This window comes from Rhinopithecus bieti, unplaced genomic scaffold (assembly GCF_001698545.2).
Source record: "Rhinopithecus bieti isolate Rb0 unplaced genomic scaffold, ASM169854v2 scaffold_40368, whole genome shotgun sequence".
In the NCBI taxonomy this organism is placed as follows: Eukaryota; Metazoa; Chordata; class Mammalia; order Primates; family Cercopithecidae; genus Rhinopithecus; species Rhinopithecus bieti.
Window position 1 is genome coordinate 513,761 of NW_016817546.1, and position 23,468 is coordinate 537,228.

General features: G+C 48.7%; 1 protein-coding gene across 3 annotated transcripts in view; it reads left to right on the forward strand.

Annotated features, from left to right (window-relative positions):
- The window catches only part of SLC2A5 (solute carrier family 2 member 5), a 35,839-nt gene extending 20,895 nt beyond the window's left edge, over window positions 1-14,944 (forward strand). For 2 of the 3 annotated variants that reach the window (XM_017856090.1, XM_017856091.1), the window contains exons 5-13: window positions 4,634-4,758; window positions 9,909-10,061; window positions 11,754-11,879; window positions 11,945-12,132; window positions 12,257-12,367; window positions 12,987-13,088; window positions 13,411-13,486; window positions 13,890-14,017; window positions 14,122-14,944. In XM_017856090.1, the coding sequence (XP_017711579.1) occupies window positions 4,634-4,758; window positions 9,909-10,061; window positions 11,754-11,879; window positions 11,945-12,132; window positions 12,257-12,367; window positions 12,987-13,088; window positions 13,411-13,486; window positions 13,890-14,017; window positions 14,122-14,325 (1,213 nt within the window). In that variant the 3' untranslated portion in view covers window positions 14,326-14,944. The remainder of the gene's footprint in view (window positions 1-4,633; window positions 4,759-9,908; window positions 10,062-11,753; window positions 11,880-11,944; window positions 12,133-12,256; window positions 12,368-12,986; window positions 13,089-13,410; window positions 13,487-13,889; window positions 14,018-14,121) is intronic. The other variant, XM_017856092.1, reaches the window with a different exon arrangement.
- Window positions 14,945-23,468: the final 8,524 nt, after the last annotated feature.

A 23,468-nucleotide genomic window follows, 5' to 3' on the forward strand; every position in this document is an offset into this window, starting at 1 on the left:
TTTTTTGAGATGAAGCCTCACTCTGTCGCTAGGCTGGAGTGCAGTGGCACGATCTCAGCTCACTGCAACCTCCGCCTCCCATGTTCAAGCAATTCTCTTGCCTCAGCCTCCTGAGGCTGGGAGTACAGGTGCATGCCACCACATCCAGCTAATTTTGCATTTTAGTAGAGATGGGGTTTCACCATGTTGACCAGGATGGTCTCGATCTCTTGACCTCGTGATCCACCCACCTCGGCCTCCCAAGGTGCTGGGATTACAGGCGTGAGGCACCATGCCTGGCCCAGATTGGCCTCTTTTACTAATATGTACTTAATTAAGGCTTCTTCATGTCTTTTCATGGCTTGAATATTTCATTGTCTGGTTGTAGCACACTTTATCTGTTCACTACCAGAAGACATCTTGGTTGCTTCCAACTCTTGGCATTTGTGAATAAAGCAGCCGTAAACATCCATGCACATGTAAGTTTCTGTGTAGATATACGTTTTCAACTCCTTTGGGTAAATACCAAGGAGTATGTGATTGCTGGATCATAGGAGTACAGATAAGCATATGTTTAGTCTTATAGGAAACTGCCAAACTGTCTTTTAAAGTAGATATATCATTTTGCATTCCCACCAGCAACAAATGAGGGTTCCTGTTGCTCCAGCATTTGGTGTTGTCAGAGTTCTGGGTTTTGCTCTTCTGACAGGTGGAACCTTATTGTTTAATTTGCATTTCCCTGATAATACATCAGGTGGTGCACCTTTTCATATGCTTATTTCTCATCTGCGTATCTTAGTGAGGTGTCTGTTAAGATCTTTGGCCCATTTTAAATTGGGTTGTTTGTTTTCTTTTGAGTTTTAAGAGTTCTTTGTGTATTTTGGAGAACAGTGCTTTTCAGGTATGTCTTTTGCAAATATTTTCTCCTAGTCTGTGGCTTGTCTTTTCCTCCTCTGCACAGTGTTTTTCACAGAGCAGAAAGTTTTAATCTTAATGAAGACCAGCTTTTTTCTTTCCTTCCTTCCTTTCTTTCCCTCCCTCCTTCCCTCCCTCCCTTCCTTCCTTTCTCTTTCTTTCTTTTTCTTTCTTTCTTTTCCCTTCATTCCTTCCTTCCTTCTTTCCCTCCTTCCTTTCTTTCCTTTCTTTTTTCCCTTCTTCCTTCTTCTCTTTTTCTTTCTTTTTGCAATAAAACTTTATTGTGATTTTTTATTGTTATAAAATTACAGACAATTGCTCAGGAGGGGTGTACTACCTTAAAATGTCCACCTCCCTCCTTAATATGCCACTGGTTCCTATCTTTAGCTTGTTCTTTGTGAATTGACCTACTATTTTGAAAGGATCGCATTAGCAACTTCAGACTAAAATGGTTGGTTTACCTATTCCTCCCTGGCATTTAATCAGTCCAGTTGATGCTGTATGTATTTTGAGGCGGTGTTGGAATCGTCTCTGTTTATGACAGTTACATCTTCTTTGCTGTTATTTCTTTTACCTCTTTATAATGCATATATCACCTCTGTGTTTTACGATATTTTTATCTCAAATTATATTTTGTCAGGTATTAAGACTATTACCCAACTTCCCCTTTTGTCTTTATTGGCTAAAGATTTTATATTTTCTAACTTTCTGTCTTTCATTTCAAGGATCAATTCTTTCTTTCATGGATTGTGCCTTTGGTGTTATATCTGAAAAGTCATCACCAAACCCAAGACTGTCTAGATTTTTTTTTCCTATGCTATCTTCCAGGAGTTTTATAGCTTTCCGTTTTATATTTAGGTCTGTGACCACTGTGAATTAAAATTTAGGAAAATTCTAAGGTTCATATCTAGATTCATTTTCTTGCATATAGATGTCCAGTTGTTCCAGCACCATTTTCTTTTCTTTTTTTTTTTTTTTTTTTGTTTTTTGAGACAGGGTGTCACTCTGTCACCCAGGCTGAGTGCAGTGACACAATCACAGCTTGCTGCAGCATCAAACTTCCTAGCTCAAGCAGTACTCCCACCTCAGCCTCTCCAGTAGCTGGGACTACAGGAGCGCACCACCAGTAGTGCCCAGCTAATTTTTGATTTTTTTCTTTTCTTTTCTTTTCTTTTTTTTTTTTTTTTTGAGACAGAATCTTGCTGTGTCACCCAGGCTGGAGTGCAAGTGGCATAATCTCAGCTCACTGCTAACTCTGCCTCCTGTGTTCAAGCAATTCTCTAGCCTCAGTCTTCTGAGTAACTGGAATTAGAGGTGTGTGCCACTATACCTGACTAATTTTTTTTGTATTTTTAGTAGAGGCGGGGTTTCATTGTGTTGGCCAGGCTGGTCTCGAACTCCTGGCCTCAGGTGATCCACCCACCTTGGCCTCCCAAAGTCCTAGGATTACAGGCGTGAGCCACTGTGCCTGGCCAATTTATTATTTTTTCTAGAGATGGCGTCTCACTATGTTGCCCAGGCTGGTCTGGAACTCCTGTACACAAGTAATCCTCCTACCTCAGTGTCCAAAAGTGCTGAGATTACAGGCATGAGCAGTGCACCCAGCCCAGCACCACTTTTTTTTAAAGACTGTCTTTTCTCCATTGTGTTCCCTTTGCTCCTTTGTCAAGGATCAGTTGACTAGACTTAGCGTGGGTCTATTTCTGGACTCTCTGTTCCATTCCATTGATCTATTTGTCTATTCTTTTTTTTTTCTTTTTCTTTAGACAGAGTCTCGCTGTGTCACCCAGGCTGGAGTGTAGTGGTGCCATTTCGGCTCACTGCAACCTCCGCCTCCCAGGTTCAAGCGATTCTCATGCCTCAACCTCCCGAGTAGGTGGAATTAGAGGCATGCGGCTCTAGTAGCGACGACGAGGTTTCACCATGCTGACCAGGCTGGCCTTGAGCTCCTGACTTCATGTGATCCCGCCCGCCTTGGCCTCTCAAAGTGCTGGGATTTCAGGCGGGAGCCACCACGCCCGGCCTATTTGCCTATTCATTTACTAGCACCACACTGTCTTAATTACTGTAGCTTTATGGTAAGCCTTGAAGTCAGGTAATGTTGGTTCTCCAATATAGTACCATTTGGATTCCTTATTTTATGACACTAATCATTTTAAACATTTTATAGTCACAGTCTGATTCTGTTGTCTAAAGGTGTGGTGTTAGTATAAGCGGCTCTCACATGTGGCAAGTTTCTCAGTGTTTAGGAATGCTGGAGCACCACTCGCTCACAGCTTCGTCCACCATGAGGGTCCTCATCATGAGGGCTCCATTGTGAGAGGCCCCTCCAGAGAAGTTTGCTTTGCTTCTGTCAGGATCTCCAGGGTAGGCTTGTTCCTGACTTAAATGGGAATGCTTTCCAAGTTTCATTAAGTGTGGTGTTTGATATAGGTTTAAGGTAGATTTATTTTATCAGCTTAAAGAAGTTCCTCCATGTATAGTTTGTTAAGGCTGGTTTAAAAAAAAATGGCTGGGTGCAGTGGCTCATGCCTATAATCTCAGCACTTTGGGAGACTGAGGCAGGCAGATCATTTGAGGCCAGGAGTTCGAGACCAGCCTGGCCAACATGGGGAAACTCCATCTCTATTACAAATACAAACACTTAGCTGGGTGTGGGGGCACGTGCCGGTAATCCTAGCTACTTGGAAAGCTGAGGCACAAGAATCACTTAGACATGGCAGACCGAGGTTACAGTGAGCTGTGATCACTGCACTCCAACCTGGGTGACAGAGCAAGACTCTGTCTCAAAAAAAAAAAGAAAGGAAGAAAGAAACTTAGGCCAACTTTTAAATAAACAAATAAAATTTAAAATCATAATGGTGTTAAATTTTATTGACTTCTTTTGCTGCTTCTATTGAGATAATCCAATGTTTTCTCCCAATATAGTGTTTATTTATTTATTCATTTATTTATTTTTTGAGATGGAGTCTCGCTCTGTCACCCAGGCTGGAGTGCAGTGGCACGATCTCAGCTCACTGCAACCTCCACTTCCTGGGTTCAAGCAATTCTTGTGCCTCAGCCTCCTGAGTAGCTGGGATTACAGGCACCTGCCACCACGCCCAGCTAGTTTTTGTATTTTTAGTAAAGATGGGGTTTTACCATGTTGGCCAGGCTGATCTCGAATTCTTGACCTCAAGTGATCTGCCCACCTCGGCCTCCCAAAGTGCTGGGATTACAGGCATGAGCCACTGTGCCTGGCCCCAATATAATCTTTACTATGGTGAAATACATTGAAATGTTTTTGTATATGCTGTTGAATTTAATCTACTAAGATTTCATTTAGGATTGTGGCATCTATGTTGACCTAAGTGAGATGGACCTATACTCTTCTTTTCCTCTAATGTCCTTACCCAGGACAATTTTGGGGTTGGCTTTCAAGATTACACCAAAATTATAAATTAGCTAATGATTTCAAAAACCTTTTACTATATCTTAATACAGAGCCCTTTCCCTCCATTTTCACCACTGATGCCCTCTGGACCATGGTCATTTCCATTTGCTCCCCACACAGAGAGTATTCCCACACCAGGCCATGCACTTGACCTGTATCAGTCTCAGGTCCCAGATAGCTAAACGCACAGCAGTAAAGCCACTGCCATAACTGCTGGAGCCTATGCAGAGGAGACACTCCAGAAACATGTCCTGAATGAATGAGTGAATACTTAAGCCAAACTAACTGATATTTTGTCCTCTGCAGAAAAGGGGCCTTGCTGTTCAACAACATATTTTCTATCGTGCCTGCGATCTTAATGGGATGCAGCAAAGTCGCCAAGTCATTTGAGCTTATCATTATTTCCAGACTTTTGGTGGGAATATGTGCAGGTAAACAATACTATGCTATATTGCCATTCTGTGAGGGTCATCAAGGAGGAGGACAACAGGTTCCCAGGGACTAGAACCAATCTGTGATCTCTGAAATGTATAGAAAGCTGTTCCTATGCCTCTACTGTGAAATAGATGCTTGAGCCCTACCTGGTTCTCAGGTGCAGAGCTTTACTGTGATGTTTCCTACAAAGAAACATCTTTGAAAGACTGAAATGCAGAATCTTAACCTGGGAAGGGTCCTTCCAATCCAATCCTTTATCTCAATATTTTCTAAACTGCAGGTCACGACCAGTTAGTGGGTGGTGATACCTGTTTAGTAAGCAGTATTTTCTTTTTAAAAATAGAATAGGTGGATGCAATGGCTCACACCTGCAATCCAGCTACTCTGGAAGCCGAGGCGGGAGGATCACTTGAGACCAGCCTGGGCAACACAGTGAGACCCTGTGTGTTAGTCTGTTTTCACACTGCTGTAAAGAATACTCCCCAAGACTGGGTAATTTATGAAGAAAAGAAGTCGAATTGACTTACAGTTCCCCATGGCTGGGGAGGCCTCAGAAAACTTACAATCATGATGGAAGGGGAAGCAGACCTGTCTTACATGACAGCAGCTGAGAGAGAGAGGGAGAGAAGGGAAACTGCCTTATAAAACCATCTGATCTTGTGAGAACTCAGTATCACAAGAACAACATGGGAGAACTTGCCCTCATGATCCAATCACCTCCCATCAGGTCCTTCCCTTGACACATGGGGATTACAATTCGAGATGAGATTTGGGTGAGGACACAGAGCCAAACCGTATCTCCTGTCTCAAAGATAAATAAATATATATATAAACCAATAAATGAAATGGAAGAGACTGTGTTATGTGTAGTAAAGATAAGTATTGCCCACTTCTGTTTCGGATACACACACACACACACACACACACACACACACACATATGAGAACCAGGTTGCAGTGGAAAATGTATTTCTATATTTTTTACTGTGGGTGAGAGCCAAAAAAGCTTGAGAAGCAATCTAATGTATGAATTCCACTACCAGAAAGGTGCTAACAATGCCACATTTTAAGTTTTATAAGGCAATTTAAAGTTTGCCAAGGGCATCCTGAGTTTTCTTCCTGAAATGCTCACCTGCTGAGCGGGTGCTGACTCACTGAGTCCTCTCATCTAACAACCTGGGAGGTGGTTTTTCCTAATCCCACTCTGTTGCTTCCAAGCCTAGGCTGCCAGGCTACACAGTGGTGATTTTAGAAAACTCTCCCATAACTGCTTCACACTGAAGAGAGATGAGGGTACAGCCATGCCAGTGGCGTTCCCTGAGTTGGCATTGTTTGTAGGCAGTATTTCTCAGAGTCAGGCGGGGAGAGGCATCTAGGGTGGAAACTCTCAGGGTCCTACAGGTGGAGGGTGGGTCCCTTGAGGGAGCCCCTCCTAGGTGCCTCACTGCCTCCCTCCAGTCACTGTCCCGACATTGCCAAGGAACTCTCATTTGTTCCTTCCAAATGCAGGGATAGAGACAAATGGATAATTTGGCTGGCTGTCCACAAACCCCTCAGCTGGGATTAATTGGCAGTAACAGAGACATGGAAAAAAGATGAGAAGACATTTCCCAAACAGAGACTAAGTCATGCCAAAGGGAGGATGGTGAGCCCCACGGCAAACTTCCCTTAGTGCTCGGCTTTCCCTGAGAGCACCTGGCTGGGTCTCTGCCATCTTTTTTTTTTTTTTTTTTTTTGGGAGGGGGTTTCCCTCTTTTCGCCCGGGCTGGGGTGCGGGGGGGGGATCTCAGCTCACTGCAACCTCCGCCTTTCGAGTTCAAGCGATTCTCCTACCTCAGCCTCTCGAGTAGCTGGGATTACAGGTGCCTGCCACCACACCCAGCTAATTTTTGTATTTTTGGTAGAGATGGGGTTTCACTATGTTGGCCAAGTTGGTATCAAACTCCTGTCCTCAGGTGATCCACCCATCTTGGCCTCCCAAAGTGCTGGGATGACAGTCGTGAGCCACCATGCCCAACTGGTCTCTGCCATCTTGCCCTGACCTGTGGGGTTTTTCTGCAGTGGGCTCAACATTTTGAAAAATAGATGATTCCTAAAAGTTGCCAGCAGTGAGCAGGTCCCATCACTTTTCTATTGACCATTAACAATACAGAATTGTTTCCAGCAGAGAAATAATAGGCTCCAATAGATGACAAATCAGTGAAAAATCCCAGACTTTACTCAGAAGTCAGTAGTTATCCAAGTTTTTGGTCTCAGACCCCTTTGCACGCTTAAAATTATTGAGGGCTCCAAAGAGCTTTTGCTCATGTGGGTTACATTGATCAATGTTTACTCTATTAGAAATGGCAACCGAGAAACATATTAATTCATTTTCTTAAAAGAGTGGCCTTGTTTGACATTTTGCAAATCTCTTTAATGTCTGCTTTAATAGAAGACAGCTGAATTCTCAGACATACTGTGGGTCAGGTTAGTTGTGATGTGGCCTGGCAGGAAGTCTCTGGAAAACTCCCATATGCTTATGAGAGAAAGAGAATGAAGAGCAAATATCATCTAATTTTGATCTCACAGATACTCTTAAAAGGTCTTGGGATCCCCGGGTCCTCAGATCACAGTTTGAGAACAGTGGCCATTGGGTGCATAATCCATTTCTCATCAGTTGTTCACATACCTCCCGCAAGTCAGCAAAGTGGATCATCAAGCTATGTGCTGCTTAGACACTCGTTTTAAAACCACCCATAGGGCCAGGTGCAGTGGCTCATGCCTGTAATACCAGCATTTCAGGAGGCTGAGGCAGGTGGGTCACTTGAGGTCAGGAGTGTGAGACCAGCCTGGCCAACATGGTGAAACTTGGTCTCTACTAAAAATACAAACATTAGCAGGGCATGGTGGAGTAGGTCTGTAATTCCTGCTACTACAGAGGCTGAGGCACGAGAATAGCTTGAACCCGGGATGGGGAGGTTGCAGTGAGCTGAGATCGCGCCACTGTACTGTAGCCTGGGTGACAGAGTAAGACTCTGTCTCAAGAACGAAACAAACAAACCAACACAAAAATAAAACCACTCATATGAACAAGAACCACATCGCTCACTCTAAAATGAAGTAACAACTACGTTGACAAGGGGGGTGCCAAGATGAGTATGACTTTGACTGGAACATGCTCACAGCTCACTGATTTGTTATTAATTAACTTCTTGGCAGGAAGACTGAAGGTTTTCATTGGCTCAGAGGAATTTAAACTTTTTGTTTTTTTGTTTGTTTGTTTGTTTGAGATGGACTCTTGCTTAATTGCCCAGGCTGGAGAGTGCAGTGGCGCAATCTCGGCTCACTGCAAGCTCCACCTGCTAAGTTCAAGCAATTCTTGTGCCTCAGCCTCCTGAGTAGCTAGGACTACAGACAAGAGCGAAGCTCCTTCTCAAAAAAAAAAAAAAAAAAAAAAAGCCACTTTGCTCTGACTCTAGTATCAGAACTGGCTGGCTGGGAGGTCCTAGTGGAGTCATTTTAAAGACAAAAATAGAGATTGCTTTCCACCAACATAGAGGTAACCCCATCTCTTCACAAACCTCCTGAGGTTTCACCCTTTATTTATGTCCTTCACCAAGATGCTCTTGCCACTAAGTGGCTCTTGTTAAGTGGTGAGGACACAGCCTCCCACTTCAGCTCCCAGGAGGCCTTCCCTTCCTCTACAGCCCTTTGACTTGGGCCTTTGAGGTGTTGCTCCCTCTTCCCACCTAGACATGCTAAGAGCTGCTTTAACAACTGCCCCTCTTTGCTCTGAAAATGAGGAAGAATCGGTATTAATGAACTGTAATGTCTCTTTTGAAATACTAGGCAGAGACGTCTGTGGGTAGAATTGCCAAGCAGGAAAACATGGCCTCAGGTACCCTCCTATCTCAGTGCTATCAAATACCCTGCCATCAACAGCAGCTCCAACCTCTGCTCACTCCAAACTCTGTTCCTGAGAGTCTCCCTTCAGAGACCCACGTCCCTGAGCCTCTGTTTGACTCAGGATTTGGTACCTGATACTTGGACTAGTGAAACTTCCGCTCCATCCCCAGCCTCTGGATGTGCTTTCAGGATAATTAAATAGGACAATATATGTGAAAATACTTTGGAAGCTGTAAAATTAAATTCTGCCTATGTTTTTAAATTAACATCAGGCAACACCTCATTCTATAAAATAGAGTAAGTTTTCCCTCCACCAGATTCCAGTATGATGGGAAAATTTATAAGTTTAAATACTGGGGATTCGGAAGTAGTCCAGGCATTACAGAAATCCCAGAAATGCAGATATTCTATAATAGTTATTGACATTTTTAATGCTTAGTAAGACATATAACTTGTTCTTAAAGGTGTATGAAAGTATCTCTGCATTGGTTTATTTACTGTTCCTATTAGGTAAAGCTGGGGGCCAGGAGTCCTTGGCCGTACACACATACACACACACACACCCAGGCTATATATATATATATATATACACACACACACACAGAGGCCATATACACACACACATACACACCAGGCCATATCCATAAACACACACACACAGGCCATACACACACACAGGCCACATATATATGTATATCTATACACACACACAGAGGCCATACGCACATACACACACATGCCATATGTAAATACACACAGGCTATATATATATTACGCGCACACACACACATATACATATATTTTTAGTGGAAACAGGGTTCTACTGTGCTGCCCAGGCTGGTCTCAAACTCCTGGCCCCAAGTAATCTATCCTCCCCAGTTAGCCTCCCCAAGTGCTGAAATTACAGGCATGAGCCATCACACCCAGCTGCCTTGCCTTTTACTAAACAGATCCTCCTCAAAAAGCAGAAACGTGAGCTGGTCTAGACTCAGGCCAGGGAGCAGGGAAGGCCATAAATCCAGTTGGCCAGTGTCCCCAGATGATACGGGCCAAAGCAAGGGCCCCTGTGCATAGCTCCTTTGATCCGTTTCTCTTTCCTTAAAGTACAGAGGGCTGAGAATTAAAAGAGGTGTTTGCTTTCTCCTTTGCAGTTTTGAGAGAGTTCCCAAATAATGTTATTGCTAAGAATAATATACTTGAAGACAGCTTGTCCCTGCCAGACTAACTTTTCCTGATGGTGTTTCTATTTCACCTCTTCCCAGGTTTATCTTCCAACGTGGTCCCTATGTACTTAGGGGAGCTGGCCCCTAAAAACCTGCGGGGGGCTCTCGGGGTGGTGCCCCAGCTCTTCATCACTGTTGGCATCCTTGTGGCCCAGATCTTTGGTCTTCGGAATCTCCTTGCAAACGCAGATGGTGAGTTCAGGACATCTCGGGACACCCCCACCCCTTCACCACCACCCTTGGCCCCCTCCTTGTGTTCCAAAGCTACCACCACAGGACAGGACTTTCTGCAGACTGGTCTCTTCTAACAGGCTGGATGTCCTTGGGGGGCCCATGCTGTCCAGGCCCTGGACAAAGGGGCGATGATGGACTGGCCAGTGTTTACTATCTAGTCCCTCTTAGGAGATGGATGAGGTGGCTTGGAGTGATTGACTTCTCTGCCTGCTCAGCGGCTGTCCATATGGAGGCCCATGGCATAGCAAGGACAGCCACCAGTGTGCCTGGGGCGGGCCCAGCATCAGTTCATAGGACCCTCCCAGCAACGCTGCTGCCTAAGGCTTGGTGATTATCCCATTTTGCAGACCAGAAAGAGAAGTAGCAGGAGTCAGGGTGGCCTGGCCCCATGGGGGAGGTGGTGAGGACATCCCAGACCCTACCTCCACCCTCCCCAAGACAGCCTGGGGCCTGGCCTGTGGCAGGTGCACAGACACCTGTAACCAGGGTTGTTTTTGCATGACTTTCCCTTTAAACTATCATCAGTCATCCCATCAGTCAAAACATAAGCCAGTTCCTGCCAGGGTTCCACACACTGCCTGCAAGTCAGTCAAGTGGATCATCAAGCTCTGTGCTGCTTAGACACTCTCTATAGAAAGTGCTTCTCATGGGCCAAGTGCCAAGTCTCTTTTAGTAACTCATGTATTCCTCAGAACAGCCCTATGAAGCCTGTACCAGTATCATAGCCACTGTACAGGTGCATCACAGGCACAGAGGGATTGGAAAACTGGTCCAAGGTCTCATGAGGATGCAGACCCAGCGGCACAGACCTAGGTCCCTGTTTAAGTACCACATGCTCCGGCCTCTCCTTCACTCCTGCATGTGTTGGGGACACTTATGCCAAGGTGCCACATTCTCATCAGGAGCTGGGACCAGAAGTGAATAAGCCGGGTTCCTGTCTCAGGGAGCTCCAGAGCCGGACTCAGAACCACACACGGCCCTCTAGGCATTTGTGAAGCTCTGGGCTTCGTTGTTTTGCTTTGCCTCTAGTTTCGCCTTTGGCAGTGGCAGGGTTAATATTACCATTTCCAAAATTTCTGTAAGGGCCTCACAGTGTGTGGCCCTTACAACCCTCAACACATGGTCTGTGAGATGCGTCCACGCGGAGACTCGCTCCGCGTTCACTGCAGTACCAAATTCCACTCCTGAGTGCGGCCAGCCCATGTGTTAAGGACATTCCCACTGTTTCCAGTGCCCTTTCTATAATCAAAGCTGCCTTGACCATTCCAGTTCAGGCATCCTGGTGGCCTGGCTTCTCTGGACATAGAGCTGGGAGCAGGCAGCTGGGTCAGGCCAGGTGTGCCCAGCTCCTCCAGCCCCTGCGAGACTGTCGTCTGAAGGACACGGGGACGTTCTCGCTAGCACTTGGTATTGCCGGCCTCGTCGGTGTGGTCCATCTGATGCGCTCAGGGGTGCGTCCCTGCTGAGAGCCCTGCCGCAGGTGTTTCCCCAGTGTCCACCGTCGGGAATTGCTGTTCTTAGGGCTGGGAAGGCTGTGCCCTCCTGGAGGCTGCGCTCCACTCAGGATGACGGCGCTGGGGCCGGCTCTGCAGAGGGCACCTTCGGGGTGGTGGGGAGGCCGCTGGTGCCAGCTCGCTGCCTTCCTCCCAGGCTGGCCAATCCTGCTGGGGCTGACCGGGGTCCCCGCGGCGTTGCAGCTCCTTCTGCTGCCCTTCTTCCCCGAGAGCCCCAGGTACCTGCTGATTCAGAAGAAAGACGAAGCGGCCGCCAAGAAAGGTAACGAGGGCTCGGACGGGGGCTGTGCCCCCCAGCCCTGGTTCGACGATGCCGCCTCTCCCCAGCCCTACAGACGCTGCGCGGCTGGGACTCCGTGGACTGGGAGGTGGCGGAGATCCGGCAGGAGGATGAGGCAGAGAAGGCCGCGGGCTTCATCTCGGTGCTGAAGCTGTTCCGGATGCGCTCGCTGCGCTGGCAGCTGCTGTCCATCATCGTCCTCATGGCCGGCCAGCAGCTGTCGGGCGTCAACGCTGTATGGGCCGGGCTGCGGGAGGACTCGGGGGGCGCGAGGCGCAGGTCCTGGGGCACCGGGCGTGGGTCCCGGCGCCGAGGCCGCCTCCTCCGGGCAGCCGCCCAGCCCCGCGCTTGCCTTGCAGATCTACTACTACGCGGACCAGATCTACCTGAGCGCCGGCGTGCAGGAGGACCACGTGCAGTACGTGACGGCCGGCACCGGGGCCGTGAACGTGGTCATGACCATCTGCGCCGTGAGTGTCCTGGGAGTAGCCTGCAGCCTTCACCCAAGGCTCCTGGGGCCCCCACGCCCCAGCCTCGGTGCCGCCAAGAAGGCAGCCGGTGGCCCCAAAACGTGGAGGCCCAGCCCCTACTACAGAAGCTCCGCGTGGGAGGTGGCCCCGCACCGGCCCCTCACACTTGGGGCTGCCGAGCCGTACCGGGCCCAGGGCCACAACTTGACAGGGATGTGGGGGCGCCTGGACCGGGCAGCGCCCACTGCTAGGTGGCTCCGAGCCCGGGGTACCCGGAGTGAGGCTCGGCCACCTGGGGATGGGAGCAGGCTGCGTGGGGGCAGCGTCTCCCTTGCATGCAGACATCTGGCCTCCAGAGGGCAGGAATCCTGAGGCTCAGGGTTGTGGGATTAGGAGGTCCTAGAGCTGAGTCTCAAGGTTGGGCAGCTAGGGTCCCGCATCACAGCCACAGCCGACCTCCCGCTGGCCGCCCAAGGGCATGTCTTGCACATGTGAATGTGAGTGTGCGAGCACATGGGTGGGCACCTGGTCCGCCCAGCTCTCCTCATAGCTGCCCCATTGGAGGGGGCTGGCGGGAGTGAAGCTGGGCCTCCCCCCAAGCCCTGCCACCCTCCTGTAGGTGTTTGTGGTGGAGCTCCTGGGTCGGAGGCTGCTGCTGCTACTGGGCTTCTCCATCTGCCTCACAGCCTGCTGCGTGCTCACTGCGGCTCTGGCACTGCAGGTGAGGACGGGCCAGGGTCCCAGGAGCCCAGAGTTGCACCAGGAAGACCAGTGCCCCTCCCACCCTGCGCCTCCACCTGCCTTAAAAGGAAAAGGGGTCACAATGAGCTGTTTTAGCAAATACAACCGGCCAGACATCTGGGGACCATGTGTCCTGCCAGCTCATAGCCCACGTTCAGCTGATTTCCCAGTGGCTCATTGAGGTGGCACTGCTGGGGGAGGAGCCAGGTGCCATCCTCCACCCACCAGGGCAGGTTGGCCGCACCCTGGGTTCCCGTCCTAGCTTGTTTGCTCCAGGTGAACAAACTGCTTTCTCTCCACAGGACACGGTGTCATGGATGCCATACATCAGCATCGTCTGTGTTATCTCCTACGTCATAGGACACGCCCTTGGGCCCAGTACGTACCCAAAGCTGGCCTCAGGGTGTCACAACCCCCTCCAGTCCCAGAAGCTCCTGACTGGAGCTCCTTAGTGACACCAGGTCTGGCCAATGCAGCCCGGAAATGGCATCTCTTCCCCTGTCCACTGCAAGGGGGTGGGTGGCACATAATGAAAGAGAAATGGTAAACTGGTGGTGTGGGTAGGAACACACAGACTGTGCAGACAGCAGAGTGGGCCTCACGGGTGGTTGCTGGCCTGCTGTCCGTGTACACTGCCATTTGCCTACGTACTGCCCCACATGGCCAAGAGTCCTAGAGATGCTGCCGCCCCGGGGCCAGCTACGTGATGGGCCTGCATGGCCAGGCCTGGGATACTCGGGCCCACTCTGCCTTCAGGGAGGCTGCTCTCCTTCCCCTACAGGTCCCATACCCGCGCTGCTCATCACTGAGATCTTCCTGCAGTCCTCTCGGCCATCCGCCTTCATGGTGGGGGGCACCGTGCACTGGCTCTCCAACTTCGCCGTGGGCTTGATCTTCCCATTCATTCAGGTGAATGGGGCCCGGGGCCCACGCTCAGCAGATCCCCATGCAATAAAGTGCGAGCCTGTGGGCAAACCGCGTCCCACACATGTCACCTGCCCCTCTTCCTGCAGGAGGGCCTTGGCCCGTACAGCTTCATTGTCTTTGCTGTGATCTGCCTCCTCACCACCATCTACATCTTCTTGATTGTCCCTGAGACCAAGGCCAAGACGTTCATAGAGATCAACCAGATTTTCACCAAGATGAATAAGGTGTCTGAAGTGCACCCAGAAAAGGAGGAACTGAAAGAACTTCCACCTGTCACTTCGGAACAGTGACTCCGGAGAGGAAGCCAGTGGAGCGGGTCTGCCAGGGGCTTCCCCCTTTGGCTTATTTTTCTGACTTCTAGCTGTCTATGAATATCCAGAAATAAAATGACACTGATGTGGAATACCGTCCTCATCTCCAGCCTCCCACCCCAGTGGGAACTGTGCAAAGCTGGGCTGTCTCTCTCCAGGTTGGCCTGTCACCAGCCCCGAGTCAAGCAAACAGCTGGTTCTCCACTTTGCTGTGTCAACCTTTGTGTGGCTCCTGGTAGCATGGCTCCACCTTGCTGGGTCAGCCTTTATGTGGCTCCTGGTAACATAACAAAAGCAGTTACTATAGTGGCGAGATGGAAGGAATCAAATTTTGCCAGAGAAACTAACTTGGTGGCCCCGACAGGTCTTCCGGGGCCATGGGCATTGTTTAGAGCCAAATTCATCCTCTTACCAGATCCTTTTCCAGAAATACCTGTCTAGGAAGGTGTAATGTCAGAAACAATGACATCCGGAAAGCTGAGGAAGAGGTTCCTGTGGAGACACTGAGTCAAAATTCTTCATCCTAAATTATATTGTTAGTGGAAAATGGAATTGCTTCTGTGTAGTCAATAAAATGAATCTGATCACTTTTCAACAAGATGTGCAGTTGTTCTGTGAGCAAGTGGAAGGCAGGAGGAAGTTCCCTGCTCCTTCAGGCAGGTTTTTTGTTTTGTTTTGCTTTTTTTTTTTTTTTTTTTTGAGACAGAGTCTCGCTCCGTCACCCAGGCTGGAGTGCAGTGGTGCGATCTTGGCTCACTGCAAGCTCCACCTCCCGGGTTCACACCATTCTCCTGCCTCAGCCTTCTGAGTAGCTGGGACTACAGGCGCCTGCCACTACGCCTGGCTAATTTTTTGTATTTTTAGTAGAGACTGGATTTCACCATGTTGGCCAGGATGGTCTCTATCTCCTGACATCATGATCCACCCACCTCAGCCTCCCAAAGTGCTGGGATTACAGACGTGAGCCACCACGCCCAGCCACTTCAGGCAGTTTGACTCCATGAGTGTCAGTTCCTTGAGGTCAGTAGCTTGGTTGATTTTGTTTATGCCTGAATCCCCAGCATCTAGAAGAAGGCCTCTGGAAGCTGAGGTGGGAGGATTGCTTAAGCCTGGGAGGTAGAGGTTGCAGTGAGCTGAAATTGCACCCTATACTCCAGCCTGGGCAACACAGTGAGATCCCATCTCAAAATTTTTTTTTAGTTAACTGGGCATGGTGACACGCCTTTGTGGTCCCAGCTATTTGGGAGGCTGAAATGGAGGATCACTTGAGCCTGGGAGGTCAAGGCTGCCCTGAGTCATGATCACATCACTGCACTCCAGCCCGCATGACAGAATGAGAACTTGTCTCAAATAAATAAATAAATGTAAGATTGAGGAAGCTTCCAAATGTCCTCAGGTATGTAGTGAAATCTTGAAGAGTCTTAAAATCTTGAGACTGTGGTGGGGGAGGAAGGGAGAAGGAGCGGGGTCTTGATATGGTTTGGCTGTGTCCCCACCCAAATCTCATCTTGAACTGTAGCTCCCATAATTCCCATGTGTTCTGGGAGGGACCCTGTGGGAGATAATTGAATCATGGGGCAGTTTCCCCATACTGTTCTCATGGTAGTGAATCAGCTTCATGAGATCTGATGGTTCTATAAAGGGAAACACCTTTTGCTTGGTTCTCATTCTCTCTTGCCTGCCACCATCTAAGACGTGCCTTTTGCTTTCTGGCATGTGAGGCCTCCCCAGCCATGTGGAATGGTGAGTCCATTAAATCTCTTTTTCTTTACAATTTACCCAGTCTCTGATATATCTTTATCAGCAGCATGAAAATGGACTAACACAGGTCTCCCCCCCAAAATATAGAGAGCTGGAGGCTTTTCTTAGAGATATGAATAAAGGGTGTGAGTGTGAGTGTGTGTATGCACAAAAATATGGATAAAACCTTGAAAGGAAAGTGCTGAATGGCCTGTGGCAAGAAGTGATGTCTTCTCCCTGTAGTTGGGTGGCACAGGGTGGTGGCCAGGAGAGACATCAGTGGGACTTGGGAGCACCTTTTGTGGGTATGGAATGGAGATTCCACCAGCAACAAGCTAAACCACTCACAAGCAGGCCCAGAGGAAGTAAATAGAACACTGTGGTTGAACCATCCTTGGCCTTCTGCGGCAAGGATCTGCAGGCTGGAAGGGGCACAGAAACAATCAAAGATGAAGGCTCTCAGAGCTGAGGAGAGGCCAGGTTAGAATATCAAAAGTCAAGAAACTGCAGCACCTCTAACACAGGGGAGGCTATGAAGTTCATGGTTCTGGATGTCTGCTCCCTGGGTTCAAACCTTGGTTCTGCCACATTAATTGTGCAACTTGGGAAAGTTACTTATCTTTTCTGTATCTCAGTTTTCTCTTCTGTTAAATGGCACTAATAATAAATGTCCCACATGTCCATTGTGAGAATTAAATGACCTTATATGTCTATGGTGTTTGGATCAGTGGCATGTATTTAGTTTTCTTAGGTACTTTTAAGTGCTTGGGAATAAGCATTAATCTTGAGGACAAATAAACTCACAAATAAGATATAGTGAGAGACCACTATGCATGTATACTAGGATTGAGCAATCCAGTAAATGGATGGCAGATGGTGGGGCCATTTCACAGTTGCAGTGGGAGGTTACAGATAAGCAGGGAGAGAGCACAAATGATCCATGTGGTAGTAGATCATTCTCTACTCCAAATAGACTTGGAGACCTTGGTATGAACTCACATGCACTTTAATATAGATTCAGGCTACATATACAAATATTTACAGATAAGCATCTACACATGGGTTAGTAAAATACAGCAGGAGGAGAGATGTGGGGATATGGAAGGGAGGTGAGGAATTTGGAAAGACAAGTATGATTTCTCCAGTTGGAGAAGATATGATAGGAAGGTGAGGGATGGGCATTCCAGGCAGCAGACAGCACAGAGAGGTGTGGAGGTGTTGAGGGATGCTACAAGTTATTTGGTCTGAAAGTGAAGCCAGAGAGGTGGCAAGGGGTGCAGGGTGGGAGCAGCTATAGTGGATCCTGTGGGTCCCAGGAGCCAAGTTGAACTTCATTGTTGAGACAACCTGGGGTTACCTGATGACCGAGCTTCCAGGGGCACCTGGCATTAATGTGAAGGGGTGGGGCTCAGATAGGGAGACCAGCTGGTAAATAATGAGGGCCCAGCAAAGCCAGCAGTAGTCAGGGCCAAATGTGAGGGAGTATTCAGAGAGTCAGTAGGATTTGGGGTCCACTCAGCCCTCAGCAGTGAGCAGTCGGGCATCCCTGCCAGGTTTCTAATATGGCCCAATGGGGAATGGCTGGAAGAGCTGGGTGGCAGGTTTTAGGAGAAGGTCGTATATACTTTTTCGACATGTTGAGATGGAGGAGATCATGGGACACACAGAAGATATCTAGAAGGAAGGTGGCATGTGGCTCTGGAGCTCAGGGGAGCAGGGTTTGGGGAAACCATATATCTGTTAGCACCTACTGTGTGCCAGGCACAGCTCCAGGCTCTGGGACCAGGTCCTGAGTGAGAGGTGCAGTGAAGAAAAGTAGATTAGCCCAAGGGGTGACAGGTGGAGGAGCAGCTGAACAGAAAGAGGAGTGGGGCTGGCTGGGGGGCAGCAGATGCAAACGTCTCGTGAGAGAGGGTTGGCCATGGTTCAGGGAATGACGGGAAGCAAGTGATGCTGGGGCAGAAAGGGGGTTGGGGAGGAGGAAGGGGGCACTGTGCAGACACTCAGTAGGCCCCCAGGAGCATCAGAGATTCTATTCTGAATGTGTTGGGAGGCCACTGTCTCACTTGAGCCAGAGAGTATCCTGATCTGATTTGCAATTTAAGAAATCATTCCGGCCGCTCTGGAAAAGAGTCTGAAGGAGCCCAGGAGACAGCAAGGAAATCAGATCCTTACAAAAGATCTGAGAATAGGTTAAAGCCTCATGTTTGTATAAGATTGGCCCAGGTTCGCCAACCGAGAGGATGAAAGGTGGGAGGTGGGCTGGGTGTGCTGGCTTATGCCCAAATCTCGGTACTTAAGGAGGTTGAGGTGGGAGGATTGCTTGAGGCCACGAGTTGGAGACCAGCCTGGGCAACATAGTGAGACACTCTTGCCCCCCACCATCTCCACAAAAGTAAAATAAAATAATTAACTGGATGTGGTGGTGCATACCTGTAGTCCCAGCAACACGGGTGTCTGAGGCAGGAGGATCGCTTGTGCCTAGAAGTCATGGTCATACCAGTGTACTTCAGCCTGGGCAACAGAGCAAGACCTTGTCTCTAATAAATAAATAACTAACTGCTTTTTAAGGTGGGAGATGGAGCACCATCCAACAAGGGGCACAGGAAAGCCAGCAGAGAGGACTGAGCTGCCCAGCTCTGCCATTTGCTGAGACCAGAAAAAGAGTCCTCCTTGGATTCAATGACTCAGTGACCTCAGGGAGTGCTGGCAGGGGTAGTGTGGGGGCAGAAGGTAGACTGCTAGGGTGAAGACTGCAACTGAGGCAGAAAAGAAAGAATGGGAGCTCTAGTTATTGTTCACTCTCCCTTCTTCCCTTTGCTATTCCTGCTTGAGTGGGTGTTATGTCACTCACAGAACACATACACATATATAACACAAAAAAGAAGTAGACATAGGCTGGGCGCGGTGGCTCACGCTTGTAATCCCAGCACTTTGGGAGGCCGAGACAGGTGGATCACGAGGTCAGGAGATTGAGACCATCCTGGCTAACAAGGCAAAGCCCTGTTAGCCGGGCGTGGTGGCGGGCGCCTGTAGTCCCAGCTACTAGGGTGGCTGAGGCAGGAGAATGGCGTGAACCCGGGAGGTGGAGCTTGCAGTGAGCTGAGATGGCGCCGCTGCACTCCAGCCTGGGCGACAGAGCGAGACTTTGTCTCAAAAAAAATAAATAAATAAATAAATAAATAAATAAATAAATAAATAAGTAGACATACATTGGAGGTTTGTAGGCAACATTTTCTTACTGATGGGGAGGCATGATTTTAAAAGTTTGGAGACCACTGGGGGCCAAGCTGCCTGCAAAGATCAGTGAAAGCTGAGAAATGACGCTTTGGGAGATGTCAGGGGATTGTGATGGCAGCAGCCACTCCAGACGGCCTGTTGCTGCCATCACACCAGCGGCGGCAGGGAGGTGCAGCCCAGGCTGCACATTCCATGGAGCAAGCAGGAGCTCCCCGGGTGCTGCTGCAGCCACCCAAACTACAGCTGTAGACCCTAACCTTCTGCTCCATGGAGCAGGCAAGAGGCACCCCTGACCCCACCTCCCAAAGCGCTGCAGCCGCCCAAACCGTGGCTACAGACTCAGGCATCCCCACACTCTTGGGGACCCAGAAAGACCCCCCGCCCTCACAGGCTTGGAAGTTCCTGCGTCTGCTGCCTGGCTTCTCCCTGCTGTCAGCGCCCGCTTTGATCTCGGAGGCACTGCCAGGACTGTATGCTCCAGAGCCAGCAGGAGCTAGGGACAAGTAGAAGCCTCGCCCCTTCTGAGTTCACAGGGGTGGGAGCTCCCCAGGAGCAGCTGCAGCCACCACCTGGCCCCCTGCCAGTTGCAGGCCCTGGGTGTCTCTGCATTCTGCACCTCCAGGGGCCCAGCAAGGCCTTCCCACCCCTCCCCTCTGTCCCCAGAGGTTCGGAGGTGTCTGCTCCCACTGCCTGGCTTCTCTCCACTCCTGGCACCCACTCCAATCTCGGAGAGGGGTTGGGGCTGAGCCTGGGCACTGTCACAGCTCAGCTGGGTGTGTACACAACCTGGGAAGTGCCGACATGCCAACCCCCTGCTGCCTTGGCCCCCTCTGGAATTTGGGCACTGATGAGTGTAAGAGGGGAAGCTTAAGGGGGGCTGAGGGGGGCTCAGTGCTGGCCTACAGGTGCCCCTTACTGCAAGCAACATGGGCACCACAGACGGCTGTGGGAGGCAGATAGGTTCCTGAGTGGAAGTGGATAGGTCCCCGTAAGACCCCACCTTCAGGCCAGGGAGGGCCTAAAGGCTGGGGGCTGGGCTGCCAGTCCTGTGGACTGGACTGGGGACTTGTGATGCCTTTTCTGGGCCCATCTATGGCCCCCCATGGACCAATCAGCATGTACTTCCTACCCTCTGAGGTCCATAAAAGCCCTGGGCTCAGCCAGAACAGGGCAGAGGATGGAGAGACGACAGGATGACCAGCTGCAGAGAGGAGCTACCCCCTCCAGGGCCTCCTCTCTACTGAGAGCTGAACACTTGATGGGACAATCTGCCTACAGAGAGGAGCTACCCACTGTGGGTCTCCTCTGAGCTGTTCTAACACTCAATAAAGCTCTTCTTCATCTTGTTCACCCTCCACTTGTCTGCACACCTCCTTCTTCCTGGATGCAGGACAAGAACTCAGGCAAAGGCACCACTGGCCACAGAGGTTTCTAGCCAGAAAATCGACACTTCAAAGATCAGATAACAATGCTAAGTCCCTAGGATGGGATCAAGGTCAGGACACTTGGGAGATGAGAGATGGAGGTGAAGACAGTTCAGCTGAAGAGGGTTCAGACCTGTTTGCTCACCACTGTGTCCACCGTGCCTGGAATAGTGACTGGCACAGAGTAGGGGTTCATTCAGTGTGTGGTACACTAGCCATTTCCATTACAGAAGGGCTCTCAGAAAGGAGAACTGAAGTTCCAATGTTAATTAGACTGAGTCTTGTCCCCTTCAATTGCTTTCTCGAGGGCTGTTTTTTAGTTCCTGCAGGAAGAATGAGAAAGCAGGTAGCTGGGATCCTGACACTCTCATCTGAACCTTTCCTTTTCCCCTCCTACTACTCTGCAGTGAATTGGGTGCTTTTTTCCCCCTTTCTTATGTGTTTCCATTTTTTTTTTTAGACAGGGTCTCACTCTGTCACCCAGGCTAGAGTGCAATGGCACCATCTCAGCTCACTGCAACCTCCACGGCACCCAGTTTCTAGCAATCCTCCCACTTCAGCTTCCCTAGTAGTTGGGACTACAGACATGTGCCACCATACCCAGCTAATTTTTGTATTTTTTGTAGAGGCAGGGTTTTGTCATGTTGCACAGGCTGGTCTTGCGCTCCTGAACTTAAGTGATCCACCAGTCTCAGACTCCCAAAGTGTTAGGATTACCTGCATGAGCCACCACACCTGACCCTAACAGTGCTTTTTGAGGGGCTGCTCTTGTCATCCTACATTCTGCACAGCACTGGGACATGCAAGTGATACATATATGGCATCTTCTGTCTTCAGGAATTTACAGTGTAACCAGGAAGATAAACACCATGCCTTTTCCCTTTTTGCACCCTTGAACTCAAAGTGGGTCACCAGAGCCATCTGGAAAATTTGGCTGGGGTCCCTGCTCTTGCCAGATGTCTTAGTTCATTTTGTGTTGCTATAACAGAATACCACATACTAGGGAATTTACAAGCAACAGAAGTGTATTTGGCTCATGATTCTGGAGGCTGGGAAGTCCAAGATTGAGGAGTTGCATCTGGTGAGGACCTTCCTGCTGTGTCATAACATGGCAGATTCCTTTATTTTAGCCCAGTGAGACCCATGTCAGATTTATGATACACAGACCCCTAAGATAATAAATTTGTGTTGTTTTGAACCACTACATTTTTTGGCAATTTGTTATAGCAGCCATAGAAAACTAATATAGAGATCTTGGTATTGGGAAGTGGAGTGCTGCTGTTAACACCTAAATACTTAAAAGTATGTAAATGGCTTTAGCATTGCACAATGAGAAGAGGCTGGGAGAATTTTTAGAAGCATGCTATAGAAAGCTTACATTACCTTGAACAGGCTATTAGTAAAAATATGAATGTTAATGACCCTGCTGGTGAGGACTCAGAAGGGAGGGAGGAGCAGAGTGGAGAAAATGCCTCTCCCTTTAGAGAATACCTACAACAGGCCAGGCACAGTGGGTCTCACCTCTAACACCAGCACTTAGAGACTTTGTCTCAAAAAAAAAAAAGAGAGAGAGAGAGAGAATACCTACAACATAGTCAGGAGCAGGATAAAGATAAATAAAGACCTCTCATTCTCTCAGTCTTGTCATGTACCCCACCTGTTACCATCCATGAGCAAACACATTTTTCCCCAGGTATCCCCCCTTTTTTTTTTTTTTTTTTTGAAACAGGTTCTTGCTCTGTCACCCAGGCTGGAGTACAGTGGTGAGATCATGGCTTACTGTAGCCTCAACCTCCTGTGCTCCAGTGATCCTCCTACCTCAGCCTCCCAAGTAGCTGGGACCACAGGAGTATGCCACCATGCCCAGCTGATTTTTGTATTTTTGGTAGAGATGAGGTTTCACCATGTTGCCCTGGCTGGTTTTGAGCTCCTGAGCTCAAGCAATCCACCCACCTCAGCCTCTCAATGTGCTGGGATTACAGGCATGAGTCACCGCACCCTGGCCTTCCCCAGGTATACTATGTGTATTCTGCTTTGATCACTTCTCTTAAAGGTCATGTTAATTAAAAAACATGTTAATGTTTCCATGTTCTTACATTTCATAATTATCCTTTGAAACAGAAGTCTGGCATTCCAATCAGTTAGCTACTCTTATTTATTCGGTCATTCTCTACTTTTTTTTTAAATAATGCTAGTAGAGATGATTCTGAAATGAGCACCTTTGTCCAATATTTTATTGACTTATTTAACACTATTAAGTATAATTCGAAATAATACCTACATTTCTCTGAAAGTGTCTAATTTGTTCTTTCCCCCAAATGGACAATTAGTCCAAATGCACAAGAGGAGGCATATATGAAGAACCTAGGAACACACAGAAGGAAACAGCAAACACTGGGGTCTACTTCCAGCTGGAGGATGGGAGGAAGGAGAGGAGCAGCAAAACCAACTATTGGGTACTGGGCTTAATACCTGGGTGATGAAATAATCTATACAGCAAACCTCCGTGGCACAAGTTTACCTATGTAACAAACATTCACATGTACCCCTGAACCTAAAATAAAAGTAAAAACAAAAAAAAAAATCCAGGTACATTGGCTCATGCCTGTAAGCCCAGCACTTTGGGAGGCCAAGGCAGGCAGATCACTGGAGGTCAGGAGTTGTAGACCAGCCTGGCCAACAAGGTGAAACCCCATCTCTACTAAAAATACAAAAAAA